The 23,181-nt window shown below is 43.7% G+C and overlaps 1 protein-coding gene across 7 annotated transcripts in view; it reads right to left on the bottom strand.

The window, feature by feature from the left end:
- Positions 1-1,142: 1,142 nt before the first annotated feature.
- Positions 1,143-23,181, bottom strand: part of LOC115159097 (CBP80/20-dependent translation initiation factor) — a 136,189-nt gene continuing 114,150 nt past the window's right edge. For 6 of the 7 annotated variants that reach the window (XM_029708486.1, XM_029708492.1, XM_029708489.1 and 3 more), the window contains 3 exons: positions 22,839-22,994; positions 3,924-3,977; positions 1,143-3,027 (listed from right to left, as the gene is read on the bottom strand). In XM_029708486.1, coding sequence (XP_029564346.1) covers positions 2,809-3,027; positions 3,924-3,977; positions 22,839-22,994 — 429 coding nt within the window. In that variant the 3' untranslated portion in view covers positions 1,143-2,808. Of the gene's footprint in view, positions 3,028-3,923; positions 3,978-22,706; positions 22,737-22,838; positions 22,995-23,181 lie in introns of all 7 variants that reach the window. The other variant, XM_029708487.1, reaches the window with a different exon arrangement.

The following is a 23,181-nucleotide window of genomic DNA, read 5'->3' as shown; positions in this document are numbered from 1 at the left end:
CATTGTATTTTAGCAAACTAAAATGAAATTCACCTTATAGGCAGGTGCATACCTAGACAGATGGGTTTGTATATACAGATAATTGCCAAAATAATTGAAACCCTTGAGTAAATGAGAGATGCAATGTTTATTGAAAGCAGGTTTTTCCACACAGGTGTGGTTCCTGAGCTAATTAAGCAATTAACATCCCATCATGCTTAGGGTCATGTATAAAAATGCTGCACAGGCCATTATTTTGGCTACCATGGCTATGCCCCCATAGGACGACAATAACCCCATCCACAGGGCACGACTGGTCACTGAATGTTTCATGCTCATCAAACCAATGTAAACCATATGCCATCTCTGTCACCAGATCTCAAACCCAATTGAACACTTAAGGGAGATTCCCTGAGCGTTTACCAACACCAACAAAACAGCAAATGATTGAATTTCTAGTGGAAGAATGATGTTGCATCCCTCCAATTGAGTTCCAGACACTTGTAGAATCGACGCCAAGGGACATTGAAGCTGTTCTGGCTCATGGTAGCCCTATTGTTGGCGTTTCCTTTATTTTGGCAGTTATCCGTATCTCCAAATTATTTAAATTGTTTTAAAATACCCTATTGTTTTGGATGTGTGCCTACCTTAAAAGATTTGAATTCTTGATGCAACAAAAAAATGAAATGCCCAGAGATTCAGTTCAATAGGAAATCAGAAGCTAGTAACACTAGTAGTACTAGGACTGACAGACTGCCCCAGAAAGAGCAGTTCCTTCAACATGAGCTGAAGCCATAGTAAGAACACATGGAAAAGCCACTTCCTATCCACACAACCACAACCCTATAGCTAATCATCATGGCTAGAATATCATATCTTATGCCAGTCATTCCTTTCCAATCAGGAAAGGGAAGTGAACAAGTGCACACTTTGGAAGGGTTGCTAAATGGGACGTGTCCCTTGTGTCTCTTTGCACCATGCCCTCCTAGAGCTCGCTTCGTCGTCTTAAATACTGGTATATTCTGTATATTCGATTACATTTAATTGGATTACATAATTATGATTGGGTTGATATGTCAATATTGTTGTACACACATTTGCAGAAGCCAGAGTAATGCGAATCACATACTAGCTAACTACATTGTCATATATATATTTTTTTAGAATCTGTAGAATAAAACAGGTTTTTTCCTCTCTCAAAAGCAAATACTTCATCGTCACACAGATAAAGAGTTGCAAAATGTCCAACACTGCAAAATGGCTACTTGAACAGGAGAACATTTGAAGAAGCGATTTGTATCAGGCTCGTTTTTCTTTAGTTTTTTTTTTGCAGGAAAAAAATAAAATAAATAATCACCTCACTAAATTCGGTCACTCGGCAAGCACTCTCCACCTCTCTTGGACCTTGTCTTTCAAAACAACAAGGACGCAACTCTATAAATGTAGTTATAGTTCACAAGGCCACTAGTCTGACTGACTTCTTCAAATCCATAATTTCTTTGATTCTTCCTTCTGGCTAAACCTTCCCTTTCTAATCAACCAACCCCTCAAACCTATTGAGTCTTTTTAATGCTAGTATTTATCCATTCCACCGTTAAAAAGCATTTTTTTCTTTTATCGTTTTGACTTTTAAAACAAGTAATCACCTTAAAACAGTGCAAAACAAAATCAAACCTGTGCAATACATCTACCCTAAAATATTCCATTATCATACATATTTACAGTACATGATTTAAAAGAAATAACACAACAATAATAGTAACAATAATATAATATAATTAATAACAAAGGTAACAAAAGCATGGACAGAGAAAATTAAACCCTTCTGAAAATGATAATGACAACAAAAGCCCCACTAAAGCAGCAGATTGATGCTTCTGTCTGCTGCGCCACCCCCCCCAGTCCCCAATCCCTAGCCCCCCACGGTAGCCCCACTGGCCCCCAGGACAAACCCACTGCCCCCTTCTGTCAGCGGCCTGGCTGGGTTAGGGTTAGCCTGGGTTGGAGGATGGGTTGGCCTTGGCTGGAGTGTAGGTGGGACTGGGAGGTTGTCTGCAGCCAGCCCACTGAGGCGCCAGAAGCCATCTGCTACCCAGCCAGCAATCCAGAGTGCGCCAGCCAGTGTCTCAGCCACACAAAGCGCCTCTGGGGAGTGGGGGGGGGGACGACGACAAAGGCAGGCCTTACTGGAACCTAGCCCTGCAGTCTGGCCATTTGACCTGGCCCACTGGAGGGAGGTCTGGGGAGGGGACAACCCAGACAGAGGCTTGCCTGCCTCCCCTCTCATCTCCCCCAGTCAGCCACATAGGCCCTGGGACAGAGAAGAGGAGGAGGGGAGATAGATAAAGGAGAAAGACAGAGAAAGGAGGAAGGGTGGTTGGCACATGAACACAAAAGAGAGAGAAAGAGATCTCCCTGGACCCCCCTGCTTCTTCTCTTTTTAACCTCTGAGGAGAGACTGTTCACCAAGGACAGGCGGCTGCTGTTCCAACCCCCCCCCCCCCCATCATGCCGTCTCTTTGTCCTCCACCCATCTCAGTGACCAGGCACGCCACCACAGTTGAATGTGTGCCAGTGGCCAGTCTCTTATGTCTGTGTGCGTGGTGTAGTGTTTGTCTTGTTTTTGCATGGATTTCAGGTCTGTCTGTATGTCTTGTCAGTCCCATCTCCTTATACCTAAACGCATTTGCAGTCTGGTATGGGACCAACCAATTATGTTCTGCAACTCTGTACGGTCCCATGTCTAGTCCAACCCCATGCATCCCGGCCATCAACCCAGCTCAGGCCTCCATGTGTCTGACCTGTGGGACAGGTCCTGGGTCTGGGGGGCTAGGCGGTGGTGAGCTTCTGGATGGTCCTGTTGTAGTACTGTGTAGTGAGATCCTCCAGAGGGGTCCAGTGGTTGGCGTGCAGCTCGATGACCTCCATGAGCAAGGAGCGAGTTAGCTGGGACTCGGCCGGACACAGCATCTTGTCCCTGGCCGCAGCCAGGAGCTCTGTCATCATCTCTGGAAGCTGCTCCTCCAGGAGACGACCAGTGGACTGCAGCTGGAGAAGGAGGATGAGAGGGAGAGGAAAAGAGGAGAGGTGACTTGGCGTTGGAGTCGGGGGGTTATGTCTAGCTGTCTGAATATTAAGAAGGCTAGTCTGAGAGACGGGTCGTGGCTGGCTGACTAAAGAGTGGGGGTGTCTGTCTGAGTTGTGGCATGCAGAGGGCAGGCTCATTAACAGATGTCTGTCTCAGAAGGATGGAGTCCCATTATAGGAAACTTGGCCTGTCTGTCTGATATTCCCAATTTCCCATACAATTCAAGGTGAAAATTCTAGCAATTACTGACTAGCTCCACTATAGCTATGGCAGTCTTTTTAAAGCTACCTTTATTTAACTAAGCAAGTCAGTTAAGAACAAATTCTTATTTACAATGACGGCCTACCGGGGAACAGTGGTTTGACTGCCTTGTTCAGGGGCAGAACAACATTTATTACCTTGTCAGCTTGGGGATTCGATCTAACAACCTTTCGGTTACTGGCCCAATGCTCTAACCACTTGGCTACCTGCCGCCCCACCTTGCCTGCCCTATCACACTCTTTTCCCCCCTTGAACAGAGCTCTTACCTAGCCCTCCTTTTTCCAGCCCAGCTCCAGTCTACAGGCTGCAGGCTGGGACTCAGGGAGTTTCAGACTCTGTTCTTAGCCTCTACACTACCTCACAGTCACTCTATAATTCATGATGACAGAAGATTCCTTCAATACATCCAGACAGAGAAAACGGCCTCACTACAGACACACTCCTACTATGGCTTGGCTTATAGGTGCATTCAAAAACAAATCTATCACACATACCATAACAATTCATTATTCATAAATGACTGTGTGCAGCTGTAGGAGGCATCAGTAAATATGAAGGACCGTATTGACATTCAGTAGTATGGTAAAGTACATACCTCCATAGAATAACAGAGGACTGCATCCTCCTTCACCTCTGGAGACTCCAGCAGCTGTAAGAGACAGACAGAGAACAGAGAGGAACAGAAGAGAACAGAGATGAGAGGATGGCTCTATAGAGATGATACTTTATTCATGGACTTCATTATTTTCTATATATGGCTGGCTCAAAGTAACACAGCTCCACAGAGAGTGAGACAGACGGACATACATTGAGTACAGCAAACATTAGGAACACCTTCCTAATATTGAGTTGCATCCCCCCTTTTGCCCTCAGAACAGCCTCAATTAGTCGGGCATGGACAACACAAGGTCTTGAAAGTGTTCCACAGGGATGCTGGCCCATGTTGACGCCAATGCTTCATAAAGTTGTGTGAAGTTGGCTGGATGTCCTTTGGGTGGTGGACTATTCTTGATACACACGGGAAACGGTTGAGTGTAAAAAAACAAAAAAAAAAAACAGCAGCGTTGCAGTTCTTGACACAAACCGGTGCGCCTGGCACCTACTACCATACCCCTTTCAAAGGCACTTAAATCTTTTGTCTTGCCCATTCACCCACTGAAAGGCACATATACACAATCCATGTCTCAATTGTCTCAAGGCTTAAAAATCCTTATTTAACCAGTCTCCTCCCCCTCACCTACACTGATTGAAGTGGATTTAACAAGCGACATCAATAAGGGATCATAGCTTTACCGGAATTCACCTGGTCAGTCTATGTCATGGAAAGAGCAGATGTCCTTAATGTTTTGTACACTGGGTGTATACTCAGAGCAGAGATGGTACTCTAAATGTACTATGCACACCGAGGAGGGGTTGTCTCTCTGTAAGGTTGACTGACAATGAGAGGGAAAAACAAACACACAGAGACAGCCAGAGAGAGAGCGAGAGACAGCCAGAGAGAGAGAGAGCGAGAGACAGCCAGAGAGAGAGAGAGCGAGAGACAGCCAGAGAGAGAGAGCGAGAGAGACAGCCAGAGAGAGAGAGCGAGAGACAGCCAGAGAGAGAGAGCGAGAGAGACAGCCAGAGAGAGAGAGCGAGAGACAGCCAGAGAGAGAGCGAGAGACAGCCAGAGAGAGAGCGAGAGACAGCCAGAGAGAGAGCGAGAGACAGCCAGAGAGAGAGCGAGAGACAGCCAGAGAGAGAGCGAGAGACAGCCAGAGAGAGAGCGAGAGACAGCCAGAGAGAGAGCGAGAGACAGCCAGAGAGAGAGCGAGAGACAGAGCGAGAGACAGCGAGAGACAGAGCGAGAGACAGCCAGAGAGAGAGATGAGAAAGCTCGGCTCACTAAACATCCAGCTCAGTGTGTGTGTGTGTATGTCCAGCTCAGTCCAAACAGAACATAGAAGAGCAGAACAGGGCTGTAAATTCAGTCAGGTCCAAACACCATAAGGATCTATTGCTGAGCTATCTGAGGCAGTGTGGCTGTGCGATTGTGTTGGCAGGTCTTTATTGGGTGCGTAACTACAAACAATTAGATCATATGGACCAGAGAGAGGAGAGCAGAGCAGGATCTGTCCGCCTTTGTTCTGAGATTGTCAGAGAACAAATTAAATTTGGTGACTCTGCTGCCAAAAAATACTTTCAGAACACACAAGTAGGTATTATGCGCGCACACACACACACACACACACACACACACACACACACACACACACACTTCTCATGAGCTAGTTCCGCTTCGTCACAGGGAAATAATGGTGCATGGTGGTGCGTAAGAAGAAGTGAGTTAAGTAAGCAAATTCCTACCCTGAAATACTGAGCTATTTCCCACACACTGTAAGTGTCCCAAATGGCACTATTCCCCTAACAGTACACAACTTCAGAAAGTATTCAGACCCCTCAACTTTGTGTTACGTTACAGCTTTATTCTAAAACGGATTAAATATATTTTTTTCTTCATCAATTTACCATCAATTTGACAAAAGCTCTGACGAAGGCCGTTAGGCCGATACGTAAGCTTATTAAATATCAGTGATACTATCAAGAGCAGTGTGCGGTTTCCTTTTTTCCTTCATCCTGTTTCAACTGTTGCCATGCACCTGCAACAAGATTGCTCAGATGTGGGAGTGCCTTTTGATTTTTTTTCATCAATTTACCCACAATGACAAAGCAAAAACAGGTTTATTGACATTTTTGCAAATCTATTAAAAATAAAAAAACAAATATCACATTTACATACTGTAAGTACTTTAGATGCTTTACTCAGTACCTTGTTGAAGCACCTTTGGCAGCGATTATAGCCTAGAGTCTTCTTGGGTATGACACTACAAGCTTGGGACACCTGCATTTGGGGAGTTTCTCCCATTCTTCTCTGCAGGTATTCTTAAGCTCTGTCAGGTTGGATGGGGAGCGTCGCTGCACGGCTATTTTCAGGCCTCTACAGAGATGTTCGATCAAGTTCAAGCCCGGGTTCTGGCTGGGCCACTCAAGTACATTCAGACACTTGTCCAGGAAGCCACTCCTGCATTGCTTGGGCTGTGTGCTTAGGGTCGTTATCCTGTTGGAAGGTGAACCTTCGGCCCAGTCGGAGGTCCTGAACGCTCAGGAGCAGGTTTTCATCAAGGATCTCGCTGTACTTTGCTCCATCCATCTTTCCCTCGATCCTAACTAGTCTCCCAGTCCCTGCAGCTGAAAAACATCCCCACAGTATGATGCTGCCACCACCATACTTCACCGTAGGGATGGTGCCAGGTTTCCTCCAGACGTGACGCTTGGCATTCAGGCCAAAGAGTTCCATCTCAAGGATGATCAATGGAAACAGGATGTACCCAAGTTCAATTTCGAGTCTCATAGCAAAGGGTCTGCATACTTATGTAAAATCTGTTTTTTTATATTTAATACATTACCAAAAATCTGTTTTCGCTTTGACGAGAGATTTTGTATTTATTTAATCAATTTTAGAATAAGGCTGTAACGTAACGAAATGTGGAAAAAGTCAAGTGGTCTCAATATTTTACGAATGCACTGTAAAGGGAACAGGGTGCCATTTGGGATGCAACCACTGAACCAACTAAGAGTGGTTTAACAGCTTAATGTACCAACCACTCCAATCTATGGCCAGCCCTCACAGAGACGTTGACCTTTCACCTCTGGGGGAATTGTGTGTGTGGGAGCCGAGAAGCTGGGTCCCGGGATAACTGCTTTCCTAACCATGCCAGTTCAGACAAACAAAAATATTCCACATGGAAAAGGAACATCCTTCATGTGTCATGCAGAAAAGTGCTATGTTGTGGTGGTTGGTGGGGAAACCACCAAGGAGGATGAAGGGATTTTGGAACTGTGATGGAAAAAAACTGGGTCAGAGCAGCTACTTTGTGTCCCAAGGACTTCCATTTTGTAAACACATCCAAATGTATACATGAAATTATGCCCATGGCCCTACAAATTAACTCCTGTAACTTGGTGGTATGCTTAAGCCATACTCAAAGCCTTGCACTAGTTAGCTCGGCCTTACTAAACTGAAGTCGGCAGGAGAAAGTAGCTTTGTGCAAACTATGTATTATAACAAACACACATTAAGCACTATTGGTAGAGATTCCGGTGGAGGCGGTAGATTGGTAGCTTGGTGCTAACTTTGGTGTGTCTCTCAGGGTCGCCCCCTGGGGGCAGTGTGGGTATGTGAAAGCGGTGTCCCCTAGCTTGGCTCTGAGGGAATTACCTGACTGCCTGCTACCAGATGGTCCTCCGAGCCTCATCACTTCACACTGCTGCACAGTACAGCACAGCGACCGCTAAGCTAACGCTCCCTGAGCTCCTGCATGAGTCCTCCGGTGCTTCTCAAATGGCACCCTATTCCCCATCTAGTGCACTACTTTTGACCAGAACCCTACACTGTCCCAGAGCAGCCAGTCACACTGCCTTGCTGAAGGGGGTCACAACCTCACCGGGCGGGCTGAGGACGGGGACATCACGTCTCCTGAGGGTATGGTCAGGTCCCACAGAGGTGAGGGGACGCAGAAAAGAGGCCAGAGAGAGAAAATAACCACAATGTGCTACTTTCTACTTCCCTCAAGATGAAGCTGTGAGGAGTGAAGTCTGGAGGGGGAATTGTGACGTTATCTAGCTAGTTATCTGGGCTGGTTGTCTTTGTAGGAACAGATGGAATGGTATCTGTAACTGGGACAAAAGGCTGGATGATGGAAAGACCACCGTGGATAAGAACCCTAGGCGAGTTAGCCCTCTGGTATAGGCAGTCTGTGTAGGTTGTCTCTCTCAGTGATACATATTTGCACTGACTGAGAGAATATCGTTCAGGCAGAATGAACACTGTCTGACGAAGACTGAAACAGATTATAATGAGGTCCCTAGTTTACAGCCTGTCTGTGTGTATACAGCTCCCCTAAGGAGTTTGTCTGTGTGCGTGTGTGTATGCCGTGTGTGTGTGTGTCTGGGTGTCTCGCTCTCTGTTTTCTTACATGGGGAGGGATAAAGCATAAACGGGGGGTTGGGGTGGACATGTGCATAGAACATGAGTTAAGCAAATAAAATATTTTTTTGCTAAACTGGCAAGACAACCGAATGCGGCGGCAGCAGCAGACAGACTAAAGAGAGGAGCATCAAACGGTAACCCCTGCTGTTCAGTAAACACACTATGCTACAGTACAGCGGGGGGGAGAGAGGCTGTTTTCATCTTCGCACCAATGGCACCATAAACACTGTTCATAGGAGGGCAGAGCAGCCTGATGGGTGTCATTATGCGCAACAGTGTGTGTGTGTGTGTGTGTCCCCGTTAGCCTGAATAAGTGTGTGACTGTGTCGTGTGTGAACGGTCTCATATCTAGCCTGAATAATGACACACAGACGATCCTATACAGTAGTACAAACATCAAAGCTTTGAAAAGCAAGGCCAATGTACTTTTTTATATAGGAAAGATGAATAGTTCGGTCACAGTAAAGGACATTGCGATAGGTGAACATCTAAAGAGCATAATGATGTATTGCGCACAAAAACCAACATTACTCTCTCTAACTGTGAAGAACATACAGTACCAGTCAGAAATTTGGACACACCTACTCATTCAAGGGTTTTTCTTTATTTTTACTATTTTCTACATTGAATAATAGTGAAGACATCAAAACTATGAAATAAAACATATGGAATCATGTAGTAACCAAACAAAGGTTAAACAAATCCAAATATATTTTCTATTTGAGATTCTTCAAAGTAGCCACCCTTTGCCTTGATGACAGCATTGCACACTCGGCATTCTCTCAACCAGCTTCACCTGGAATGCTTCTCCAACAGACTTGAAGGAGTTCCCACATATGCTGAGCACTTGGCTGCTTTTCCTTCACTCTGCGGTCCAACTCATCCCAATTAGGTTAAGGTCAGGTGATTGTGGAGGCCAGGTCATCTGATGCAACACTCCAATCTCCTTCTTGGTAAAATAGCGCTTACACAGCCTGGAGGTGCGTTGGGTCATTGTCCTGTTGAAAAACAAATGATAGTCCCACTAAGCGCAAACCAGATGGGATGACATATTGCTGACCAATGCTGTGCTAGCCATGCTGGTAAAGTGTGCCTTGAATTCTAAATAAATCACTGACAGTGACACCAGCAAAGCACCACCACACCTCCTCCTCCATGCTTCACTGTGGGAACCACAGATGCGGAGATCATCCGTTCACCTACTCTGCGTCTCACAAAGACACGGCAGTTGTAACCAAAAATCTCAAACTTGGACTCCGGACCAAAGGACAGATTTCCACTGGTCTAACGTCCATTGCTCGTGTTTCTTGGCAAAAACAAGTCTCTTCTTCTTATTGGTGTCCTTTAGTAGTGGTTTCTTTGCAGCAAAATCGACCATGAAGGCCTGATTCACACAGTCTAATCAGAACAGTCTGCTACTTAAACTCTGAAGCATTTATTTGGGATGCAATTTCTGAGGCTGGTTACTCTAATGAACTTATCCTCTGCAGCAGAGGTATCTCTGGGTTTTCCATTCCTGTGGTGGTCCTCATGAGAGCCAGTTTCATCATAGCGCTTGATGGTTTTTGCGACTGCACTTGAAGAAACGTTCAAAATTCCTTAAAGTAATGATGGACAGTCGTATCTCTTAGCTTTTTTGAGCTGTTCTTGCCATAATATGGACTATCTTCTATATACCATCCCTACCTTGTCAAAACACAACTGATTGGCTCAAATGTATTAAGGAAAGAAATTCAACAAATTAACTTTTAATAAGGCACAATTGTAAATTGAAATGCATTCCAGGTGACTAACTCATGATGCAGGCTGAGAGAATGCCAAGAGTGTGCAAAGCTGTTATCAAGGCAAATGGTGGCTACTTTGAAGAATCTCAAATATAAAATATATTTTGATTTGTTTAACACTTTTTTGGTTACTACATGATTCCATGTGTTATTTCATAGTTTTGATGTCTTCACTACTATTCTACAATGTAGAAAAGAGTAAACATTTTTACAAAATTAGTAGGTGTCCAATCTTTTGACTGTAAATAAATACCTTTACTACCTGTAGCCTATACCAACTTCAATTCAACAAGTGTAACAAATCATATTCGCAAATCCATTTTTCCACATATTAAAACATTATTCTCTAGACTTGTACAACATAAATACATGAACTAGCTGAATACCATTTACCAACTCAACCAATTCATAATTTGCAACTTCATCTCCTTCCACCCTCCTCTACCAAGAAAAGCAGAGTTGTTTGCCTGTGCCATGACATCACAAAAATAGCTTGTTCCCGACTCATGGGACGTTCTGGCTGTGTGCATCTGGTCTCCTCTAGGTCGTATCCATTAGGGCACACTGTAGCAAAAACTTTTGCAACGGAAAATTTTAAAATTCACATTTCTTATTGGACAAGTCCCTATTTCAGTACGTTGTCTTCCGTTTGGTGCCTTATGAACCCAACCTTGCTCTGTCTGGGGGTATCTAATGAGAGGACTAGCAGACTACAGCCTGTGTGACTATGTTTGTCTGTCTGTGTGTGTGTGTGTGTGTGTGTGTGTATGACCTGTGTGTGTGTGTCTGCATGCGAGCGCATGTTTGTGTGTGAGCGGGGCCGACAGTGAGACAAGCAGCTCTTTGTGAGGAGGGGGCCTTCCAGAGAGAGAGGGATGATCAAAGAGACCAGGGAAGGCCCTGGACACTGTCTGGGTCTGGCTGGGAGTTAAAATGGCTGACAAGCCACAATAATTACCCTACCCCCGCCATGTGAAACTAAACTTGGGCTGCCTCCGAAATGGCACCCTATTCCTTTTATAGTGTATAACTTTTGAGCAGGGCCCATTGGGCTCTGGTTAAAAGAACTGCAAGACATATCCCTACCCAGGAAACCAACCAACGACACCAGCCTGACACCAGCATAGAGCTTTGACTTTCAACTCGATTATTATTTCATACACTGGGTAAAACGGAGGTGGGGGCGACACACTCAAAAGGACTAAAATGTTGAGAGGTTGTGGGGTTTAATTAATATATTTTGGACCAAATAGCAGGGATAGAAATGTAATAAATGGTGCAATTTGAACAAGAGCTCTTCCGTTGCCCATTTTTCTACATGTTGTAATAGGGCTAGAGGTCCATAAAACATTGTATCTTCTCATTGTCTCTAACTAAAGCATTTCCCTACTGTATATTCTGTTAGGACCGACATTATTCTGAATACAGCCGTTCCACTGTGGGAGTTACTGATGGAGTTGTACATTTCCATCTAGGATGGGGGGAGATAGAGCTTTAACACTGGTCTCTCTCACACTCACACCAATTAAAAGGACAATGAGCAGGCAGGGCAGGAGAGCAGGCCTAGGAGTACACAGCTACACTACTAAGCCCACTGATGAGGCTAGCTATTCAGAACCCACCACCAGCTCAACTTAGAATGCCTGGCTGGGGCCTACATACTGTACGTAACACAGGCTATAGTTTCCACTACAGTTACTAATAGTAGTCAGAAAAGTGAACATAAATCAAACAGTAACGAGTATTTGTGGATTAACGTTACTAAATGAAGCGGTGCTAACAGGTTTCTTAGAATGCTGTGGGAAAACAACACTAGGCTATAATCAAAATATGTATTACTTTTAGATTCTAAAGTAACTGAGTAACTGCACTACTACAATGGTTATATGCCATTCCAGTTTTGTCTATCTGTCAGCAGATGTCACCTGCTGAAGTGTGTGTGTTCACTATGTTCGTGTGCAAGATGGCTGCTAGGAAGAATTACTGGTGATCTGTGGTCATTTACTGAAGACAGAGTAGTCTCAGCAGTAGGACTGGGACTAGGAAATAATTCCTAGACTGAGCATTGGGACTGGGGATATAAGCTGAGACATGCCCATAATGACATACCTGGAGACCTGGTAGACTGACGGTTGCCAAGCTCTAACATTACTTACATTGCATTTAGCACCCACATGTGCAGGTTATCACCAGAACCCCCAACCACTTCCTTTCCACATTCTCCCATTCCCACTTCCTTTCCTATGAATACTGAAAACTCCCAGACGTCCATAGACATTCTGCTCGGGACTCCTGTGTGACATCTTTTAAGGTATTGTCACTCACTGACCTGTGACCTCTATTCTCATTGGTGGTGTTCCTTAGCTCTGTGGTTCCAAACACATCAGTCAAAAGAAGCAAGGCTAAACATTTTCAGAACTTTATAAATTGCGGTTGGTGAGGCAGTTCCACCTTAGTCATTCTCGAAGGCCATTTACTCTTAATGTGTCATTCATCCCAGGATTAACATACACACAGCTCCAAAATGATTGGCACCCTTGATAAAGATGAGCAAAGACTGTATAAAATAAATACAAATCCTGAGCTACAGTATATTGTATGCTTTTATACTAATACAACTGCACCGGTGTGCGTGGCCAAAGAGCTCTATTTTCATGTCATCTGACCATAGCACTGGTTCCAATCCAAGTGCCAATGCCATTTAGCAAACCACTGGCAATGCTATGGTCAGATGACATGAAAATGGAGCTCTTTGCCACGCATACCAGTGGCAGGTTTAGCTTCATAAAACGGAAGTATATGCAGTACCTCATACTGACGGTAAAATATGGTGGTGGATCTTTTTGTATTTGTATTTATTATGGATCCCCCATTAGCTGCTGCCAAAGCTAGCTAGCTTGAAAAATGGGTGTCTGATTATTTCTGGCTGGGTACTCTGCTGACATAATCTAATGTTTTGCTTTCGTTGTAAAGCCTTTTTGAAATCGGACAGTGTGGTTAGATTAACGAGAGTCTTTAAAATGCTGTAAAATAGTCACATGTTTGAGAAATTGAAGTAATAGCATTTCTAAGGTATTTGAATAACGCGCCACAGGATTCCACTGGCTGTTACGTAGGTGGGACGATTTGGTGCCACCTACCCTAGAGAGGTTATGGTCAACGGCATCCTAAACTTTACCAAGTACCAGGACATTTTAGCCAAAAACCTGTTTGCCTCTGCCAGGAGGCTGAAATTGGGCTGCAAGTGGATCTTCTAGCAAGACAATAACTCCAAGCACACACACAAATCCACAAAGAAATTGTAAATTTACCACAAAATAAAACATTTTCAATGGCCATCTGTCTCCAGATGTTAACCCCATTGAAAACCTGTGGTTTGAATTGAAGGCGGCAGCCAATGAGGGAAGACTAAGGATATCAAGGATCTGGAAAGAATCTGTATGGAGGAATGGTCTAAGATCCCTCCCAATGCGTTCTCCAATCTCATAAAACATTTGTGACCGGATTCAAGAAAGTGGGCGTTTGAAGCTAGTTCCTACTTCACAGTAAGGCCGCTTGAATTTTTATTTTTTTTAATATTTCTTTGTCCAGAAATGCCTTCTTGAACATGTGAACTTTCATGTGCCTTAATAAAAAACTGGTATGTGATCTTAAATTACAAGCCTAGTTGAGCCAAGGAGAAAGCACTCCACTATATAGAGAATAGGACAGGATCCTTCCTGGCTTGCCCTGATAAAGAGCAATAGTTATGGCGCCGTTTTGTCGGCACTAACGGAGGCTATCTACGCCATGGCTCATTGGCCAAATCCTATTGGGAAATTACTGTTCTTTTTTATCCCCATAAACAGTGAAAATAAAGTCTGTGGTAAACACATGCTTAGGAGATCTTATACGTTTTGTTCTGAGATAATCTTCAGCTAACTTTTTTGTGAATTTTGAAGCATTTATGTCATCAACACAAGCACATAAGCACATTAAGGCTTCATAATTTATAAGAGTAATGTTAACCTTATATAGACAGGTGTGTGCCTTTCCAAATAATGTCCAAATCAATTGAATTTACCACAGGTGGACTCCAATCAAGTTGTAGAAACATCTCAAGGATGATCAATGGAAACAGGATGCACGAGCAAAATTTTGAGTCTCATAGCAAATGATCTGAATACTTACGTAAATAAGGTATCTTTTTATTTTCATAAATAAATTTTTTTTTTAAAAACCTGTTTTCGCTTTGTCATTATGGGGTAAGGCTGTAAGGTAACAAAATGTGGAAAAAGTCAAGTGGTGTGTATACTTTCCGAATGCACTGTACATAATGTTTGCCATCTCATATTTTTGGGACGATATAGCTATGGACAACTGCAAAAGTGTTGCTACAGCTCTCAACAACATTTCTGCCCTGAATTTAGCTGGTGCTCATGGCCTTGTTTAGCTAGCTAAACAAAGGAGAAAAAGAAGAGAGACCCAATTCACAAAGAGACCAGTTCACATGTGAAATCCTAAAGAAATGGGTGGTGCGAAGACCTAAGAGGGCGTGAACAATGCTCAATAGGCATTCACAAAGAAGAGCTCTCGAACAGGTGTTAGAACCTCAGGGGCGTTTTCAGGAGCCTTTTCTCACAAGTGGGGTTACAAGTTTATCAACTTTTAAAGCAGCATAACTTTCCCCAACTACAGTGTATGATATACAATTTTGAAGCTCTGAGTCTGTACTTTATTAAAATGTAAAAAGCCCAGATACAGCTGGCTGGGCACATTTTAGAAAAAGGCTCTGTCGTTATCCTAGCAAGGGGAGGGTGCTGCAGTATTGAAAACAGGGGTGCCAATAATTTTGACCCCCATCTTTTTCAGATTTATTGTTTTACTTGTTAAACAAAATCTCTTTCTCTGAACAATTGTATTAGTAATAAAATAATATAATTGTAAAAAAAATTCTTGGGGCATACAATACACACCCAGTATTTGTACTATTTATTCGTCTTTTTTGCTAATTTTTATCAAGGGTGCCAATACAGTCTAGTACCTACCTATACACCTGTCATGTAACTACAGTCCATCCAGATACACATTCAACACACCTGTAATTATCTAAACCTGTTCTACCAGACAGCGGAGAACATGTAGGCTACATCACACTTGGCTGGCGTGTGGAGGGAGCCTAGCCGATGAAAGCCATGTAAATACTGTCTAATATCTGACTGCCGTAAGCTACCAGTGTCTACAGCTGCAGCCTGAAGTGGTGCTCTAAAGGCGTCCGCATGCTTCCCATCCGAAACAGTTCGGAACAGTTTGTGCATATATTATGATAACATTTTGTGAAGTTTTTGTTATTTTGGCAAGGTATTTTTGGGCTGTCCGTGCACACTAAATGTTCGAGGCAAGCCGAAGTTTGGAAGCCGAAGTCTTCGCCCCTTCTTTGGTGATTGGTCACCTGAAGGGATTCTTCAATGAAGTGTTTGTTGTCATTCAAGGACAGATTACTTGTTTCATGCATATTTTTCACTTGCAAAATACTGCACCAAACAGATGTAAAATTGTAAAATTAATTCTGACTATTTTGTGTTGAATAACATATTCACTACATGGAACAACAGATAGTCCCCCCGCAAAAAAAATTGTTCTGAAGTGTCTGTCCTATATCTGAGAAATGTAAGAAATATCAGGAAGCATTTATAATATATATATATTTTTTTACATGTATTTAACCCATTATTGTGGAACTAAAGTGTCCATATATACTTTAATAAAAAAAAAAAATGTAACTGGTACTGGGGGACCTTCAGATGAGTCTTGTGGGCGTCCTAGAACAAAACAGAGAGTCACCTTGCCATAGAGGGGTCATATAAGTGTGTAGCCCAAACTGTTTGGACGCTACAGACAGAAGTTGACAGGTCGTATGTAACAACTTCTTTTTTGTACCTTTATTTAACTAGGCAAGTCAGTTAAGAGCACATTCTTATTTACAATGACGGGCTAGGAACAGTGGGTTAACTGCCTTGTTGAGGGGCAGAATGACAGATTTTTACCTTGTCAGTTCGGGGATTTGATCTAGCAACCTATCGGTTACTGGCCCAACACTAACCACTAGACTGCCTGCCGCCCCTTGGAGGACGCAGTAGGTTGAGATGCATCCAATGCAAAAAAACAGATACTGTATCTCAAGTTTAAACTGACAGATTTTTAAATGGGGATTTTTGTATTAAACCAACTAGATTTTCGCAAGATCGCGGACATCGACTTTAGGGGGTTAAGGGTGTATGCAAGCACACTCGTTTGGTTCGGCAGCCAAACCTGAAGCATTCGGAAGCATGTTGGGACATGGAGCCCAGACCTAATTGGGTACGCTCCCCGGCTGTGTCCTAAATGGCACCCTATTCCCTATATAGTGCACTCCTTTTAAACAGGGCCCATGCCAGCCATTGTGACCTCTCACCTATATCTCCAATACTGAGCTCTTGCTCTAGAAGTAGCATCTCAGTGATTGATGAAATACCTAACCCTGAGATAAGGATTTTTGCTGACTGCTTTAGTGTTAACTGCCATGTCTCAGTCATTTACATGATCTGAGAAGGTGATTGCTCTGTGTATTCTGTGTATTCGCAGACAATGTATATATACACACAGTAGTATACATTACACAATATACAGTTGAAGTCAGAAGTTTACATACCCTTAGGTTGGAGTCATTAAAACTAATTTTTCAACTACTCCACAAATTTCTTGTTAACAATCTAGAGTTTTGGCAAGTCGGTTAGGACATCTACTTTGTGCATGTCACAAGTCATTTTTACAACAATTGTTTACAGATTATTTCACTTATAATTCACTGTATCACAATTCCAGTGGGTCAGAAGTTTACATACACTAAGTTGACTGTGCCTTTAAACAGCTTGGAAAATTCCAGAAAATTATGTCATGGCTTTAGAAGCTTCTGATAGGCTAATTGACATCATTTGAGTCAATTGGAGGTGTACCTGTGGATGTATTTCAAGGCCTACCTTCAAACTCATTGCCTCTTTGCTTGATATCATGGGAAACTCAAAAGAAATCAGTGAACTCAGAATTTATTTTGTAGACCTCCACAAGTCTGGTTCATCCTTGGGAGCAATTTCCAAACACCTGAAGCTACCATGTGCATCTGTACAAACAATAGTATGCAAGTATAAACACCACGGGACCACGCAGCCGTCCTAACGCTCAGGAAGGAGACGCGTTCTGTCTCCTAGAGATGAACATACTTTGGTGCGAAAAGTGCAAATCAATCCCAGAACAACAGCAAAGGACCTTGTGAAGATGCTGGAGGAAACAAGTACAAAAGTATCTATATCCACAGTAAAACATGTCATATATCGACATAACCTGAAAGGCCGCTCAGCAAGGAAGAAGCCACTGCTCCAAAACCGCCATAAAAAAGCCAGACAACGGTTTGCAACGGCACATGGGGACAAGGATCATACATTTTGGAGAAATGTCCTCTGGTCTGATGAAACAAAAATAATACTGTTCGGCCATAATGACCATCGTTATGTTTGGAGGAAAAAGGGGGAGGCTTGCAAGCCGAAGAACACCATCCCAACCGTGAAGCACGAGGGTGGCAGCATCATGTTGTGGGGGCGCTTAGCTGCAGGAGGGACTGTTGCCCTTCACAAAATAGATGGCATTATGAGGAAGGGAAATTATGTGGATATATTGAAGCAACATCTCAAGACCTCAGTCTGGAAGTCAGGAAGTTAAAGCTTGGTCGCAAATGGGTCTTCCAAATGGACAATGACCCCAAGCATTCTTCCAAAGTTGTGGCAAAATGGCTTAAGGACAACAAAGTCAAGGTATTGGAGTGGCCATCACAAAGCCCTGACCTCAATCCCATAGAAGATTTGTGGGCAGTACTGAAAAAGCGTGTGCAAACAAGGAGGCCTACAAACCTAACTCAGTTACACCAGCTCTGTCAGGAGGAACGGGCCAAAATTCACCTAACTTATTGTGGGAAGCTTGTGGAAGGCTACCCAAAACGTTTGACCCAAGTTAAACAACTTAAAGGCAATGCTACCAAATACTAATTGAGTGTATGTAAACTTCTGACCCACTGGGAATGTGATGAAAGAAATATAAGCTGAAATAAATCACTCTACATTATTCTGACATTTCACATTCTGAAAATAAAGTGGTGATCCTAACTGACCTAACAGGGAATCTTTTACTTGGATTAAATGTCAGGAATTGTGAAAAAGTGAGTTTAAATGTATTTGGCTAAGGTGTATGTAAACTCCCAACTTCGACTGTACATAAAGGAAACATCCTGTTCGTTTCCATCTGCATTTGATTAGGAAAAATATGAGTTGATAACCCCAGAGAATTACAGCTAGAATATGTGTGAGCCTGCCATACAGAGGGAGTTGGGGGTGCCTTCAGAAAGTATTGATAGAATTCAAAATGGATTAAATAGATTTTTTTCTCACCCATCAACACACAATACTCCATAACGACAAAGTAAAAAATGTTTTTAGAAATGTTTACACATTTACAGAAAATTAATTAGAAATATTTAATTTACATAAGTATTCACACCCCTAAGTCAATGCATGTTAGAATCACCTTTGGCATGGATTACAGCTGTGAGTCTTTGGGTAAGTCTCTAAGAGCTTTCCACACCTGGATTATACAATATTTTCATATAATTCTTTCTAATATTGTTCAAGCTCTGTCAAGTTAGTTGTTGATCATTGCTATACAGCCATTTTCAAGTCTTGCCATAGATTCTCAAACCGATTTAAGTGAAAACTGTAACTAGGCCACTCAGGAACATTCAATGTCATCTTGGTAAGCAACTCTATTTTATTTAACTAGGCAAGTCAGTTAAGAACAAATTCTTATTTACAATGATGGCTTACCGGGGAACAGTGGGATAACTGCCTTGTTCAGGGGCAGAACGATTGATTTTTACCTCGTCAGCCTGGGGATTTGATCCAGCAACCTTTCGGTTACTGGCCCAACGCTCTAACCACTAGGCCACTTGTGTTTGTGGTTCTTGTCCTGCTGAAAGACGAATTAATCTCCCAGTGTCTGATGGAAAGCGGACTGAACCAGGCTTTCCTCTAGGATTTTGCCTGTGCTTAGCTCCATTCAGTTTCTTTTTATCCTGAAAACCTCCCCAGTCCTTAACGATTACAAGCATACCCATAATATGATGCAGCCACCAGTATGCTTGAAAATATGGAGAGTGGTACTCAGTAATGTAAAAAGTTAATAGCGTTGCCACATTTTTTGCAGTATTACTTTAGTGCTTTGTTACAAACAGAACGCATGTTTTGGAATCTTTTTATTCTGTACAGTCTTCCATCTTTTCACTCTCAATTAGTTCTCTCCCATCACAGCCATTAAAATCTAACTGTTTTAAAGTCACCATTGGCCTCATGGTGAAATCCCTGAGCGGTTTCCTTCCTCTCCAGCAACTATATCTTTGTAGTGTATTGATACACCATCCAAAGGGTAATTAATAATTTCACCATGTTCAAAGAGATATTCAACGTCTAATTTTCTTTATTTTTACCCATCTACCAAATGGTGCCCTTCGTGAGGCATTCGAAAATCTCCCTGGTCTTTGTTGTTGAATCTGTGTTTGAAATTCACTGCTCGACTGAGGGACTTTGCATGTGTGGGGTACAGAGACTAGGTGTTTCTGAGCTTTGAGTAAAATATCCAGGAGAATGCTCCCAGACAGCGCCCTCCTATGTGTACCCATGTCCTTCTGCCTGCTCACAATGCACTCTATACCCTATACGTCCTTCAATAACTGTAAACCCAGCATTATGGTTTTAATACAGGGTATAGGAATGTGAGGTGTGTCCCCACCCTCCTACATGTTACAATTTTACAGCCCTATAGCGTCTGTGGAGGTGTTAGATTGTCTCCGCCTGGGGAGTGCCAGTGCCAGGGTGCGCAAGGCATGTCTGGCACCTGTCAGTGGTGTGTGGAGGCTGGGGTGAACAGTAGCAATGGGGGGTGCTGCATACACCTTCGCTCATCTCTCTATCCTTTTATTGCTCTTACACCCCCCCACCGTCGCTTTCTTTCTCTCTCTCTGGCAGGAGTGTTTGTGAGTGGGCGAGCGTCACTGTGATTTCACTCCTATGCAGAGAAGAGAGGAGCCTGACAGAGACTCTAGAGGAAGACTGCGGCTAGTGCTGCCGACACCACAGAGCTTCCTGAGTAACTGCAGCGAGAGAGACGTCTGGTGTGTGTGTGTGTATTCGCGCATGAAAGGGAGGTGCAGGCGTACACTGCAAAGAAATAAACTATTTCGGTGCAACAATAGTAAATGTGTATCGCAAGTGGAATAAAATAATGACAATTCTACATCATGCAGTTATGGAGAGTGTGTGGGGTCAGGCTCTAACATACTTATATAACACACACGCAATCCCTCCCTGGCTCTCGGAGCATCCCAACAGCTAAGACAAACAATGCTAGCATGACACAGACAGGAGACCCCAGCCTTTAGTCCAACAATGCAGAATGATTGATTGTGGTATGTGTGTATTTGTAGAGAACAGTATGTGCGTGTCTGTGTGTGCCGGGCCACTTCAAAGCAGCGGTTGTAAAAGTGCCAGTGACATTCTTGGAGCTTATTCACTATTCCAGCCAGCCCAGGCACGGACCACACACTGGAACCCACAAGTCTGTGTGTGTACATGGGTGGCTGGATATAGAATGTCACCATGAAAACCAGACATAAACATCTTGCATCACTGGGATTCTGAAGAGGTGGGCTCCAACAACTGGACCCTCCGGCAGGCAAGCATGGTGGCAGATCTCTCGCGCTCTCTCCTTAAGCTAGCCCCCCCACCATGGCATGGCACGTCACACCATCATTAAGTTCGCCGACGACACAACGGTGGTAGGCCTGATCACAGACAACGATGAGACAGCCTATAGGGAGGTCAGAAACCTGGCAATATGGTGCCAGGCCAACAACAACCTCTCCCACAACGTTATTAAGACAAAGGAGATGATCGTGGACTACAGGAAACGGAGGGCCAAGCACAACCCGATTCCCATCAACGGCGCTGTAGTGGAATGGGTCGAGAGCTTCAAGTTCCTCGGTGTCCACATCACTATGGTCCAAACACACTAACACAGTTGTGAAGAAGGCACGCCAACGCCTCTTCCTCCTCAGGAGGCTGAAAAGGTTTGGCATGGGCCCTCAGATCCTCAAAAAGTTCTACAGCTGCACCATCGAGAGCATCTTGACTGGCTGCATCGCCGCTTGCTATGACAACTGCTTGGCATCCGACCGCAAGGTGCTGCAGAGTGAGTACGGCCCAGTACATCACCGGGGCCGAGCTCCCTGCCATCCAGGACATCTATAACAGGCGGTGTCGAAAATGTTTCAAAGACTCCAGCCCGTTCTCTCTGCACTCTGCGTCTGGAACCAACAGGACCCTGAACAGCTTCTACCACCAAGCCATAAAACTTCTAAACAAGAATGCTAAATAGCTAACCCACACATACTTACTGTACACCCCCCCCCCACCCCACACACACAGCTGCTAGTCACTTTACCCCTACCTCTATGTACATTACATACACACATTACCTCGTACCCCTGCACTCAGTACTGGTACTCCCTGTATATAGCCATGTTATTATCTACTTCCTATATATAGCCACGTTAGTTTTACTTGTTATTTTTCTTGTAAGTAAGCATTTCACTGTTAGTCTACACCTGTCTACGAAGCATGTGAGGAATTAAATTTGATTCTCAAGCTAAGAGAGGTAAGAAAATGAAGGCTAATTGCTAACCTTGTCCTAGATCTGTTTGTGCTGTCTTGACAACTCGTGGTCATTTGAAAAGAAAACAACTAGGAGTTGGCTATACAGCACAAACAAATCTGGGACCAGGCTATGATAGGCTAAATGCTCGATTGTCTGGTGGTTTTCCTAGTATTTGATTTCACTTTAAACTGTTCATCTAAACCCTCCATCCTCCCCATCTCACTGTCTGTCTCGCATGTCTGTGTCTCGACCACTTCTGCTTATTCTTCAGTGGTAAAGCCCCAGATTGCTACCGCGTCTGTCTGCGGTCTCTGGTTTTCATGGAAATGGTCAGAGCCATTGTGACAGACCACTTCTGCTGATGGGAATTGGAACTCTGAGGCAAGGCAGGTGTTACCGGAATCATCTTCCCCCTTTAGTTTTTTTTCCCAATTACTAAAAGTGCTGTGGGATGGGTAGATGGAACAGCCCTCTGAATGAGGAAGCTTTGTGATCGTAGTGAATGACATGTTGTGTCTGTTCCAATATCCATCCAGAAATAATGTCCCTGCAGTGGTATGCTAGTGTAGATATTGGAAGATAGCCAACGTTATAGTACTGTATGTAGGTTACATTGCTACATAGTTGGGCAAAGATGAGTAGAGGTGGAATGTCCGCGTGTGAGAGTGTACTATCCTCTCTGCGACATGGGGGCGACTCTGAAGGGCTCTCAGGTGGAGGTGTGTTAGTAGGTATGTTAGTGTATAGAGGAAGATGTGTGTTTATGGTGGTATGGAGGTAGGTGTGTACTAACCTCTCTGAGACAGGTGTATATGGGACAGACCAGGACTCTGAAGGGCTCTCAGGTGGAGGTGTGTTAGTAGGTATGTTAGTGTATAGAGGAAGATGTGTGTTTATGGTGGTATGGAGGTAGGTGTGTACTAACCTCTCTGAGACAGGTGTATATGGGACAGACCAGGACTCTGAAGGGCTCTCCGGCACTGGACCTCATTGTTCCAAACATCTCACACAGGAAGGTGATGAACCCCAACCAGCGCTCCACGTCAGATGCCTGCAGCTCCTCCCGACGAGAGAAGTCCTTCTGTAGAGGACAGAGAGGAGAGATTTAATGTTAGGGAGCAGAGACATGAGATACTGTAAAAACAACATAACACAGCAGAGAAAAGTCCTTCGGTAGGGGACAGAGAGAGGGGTGAATACAATGTTAACCAGGTTAAGCATAATTGTGTCATATTTAAATTGTTTATCAAGGTATTTCACTTAAAAAA

This window comes from Salmo trutta, chromosome 23, assembly GCF_901001165.1.
Source record: "Salmo trutta chromosome 23, fSalTru1.1, whole genome shotgun sequence".
Taxonomy (NCBI): Eukaryota; Metazoa; Chordata; class Actinopteri; order Salmoniformes; family Salmonidae; genus Salmo; species Salmo trutta.
The sequence above is the reverse complement of the archived record's forward strand: the minus strand, read 5'-3'. Positions and strand labels throughout refer to the sequence as shown.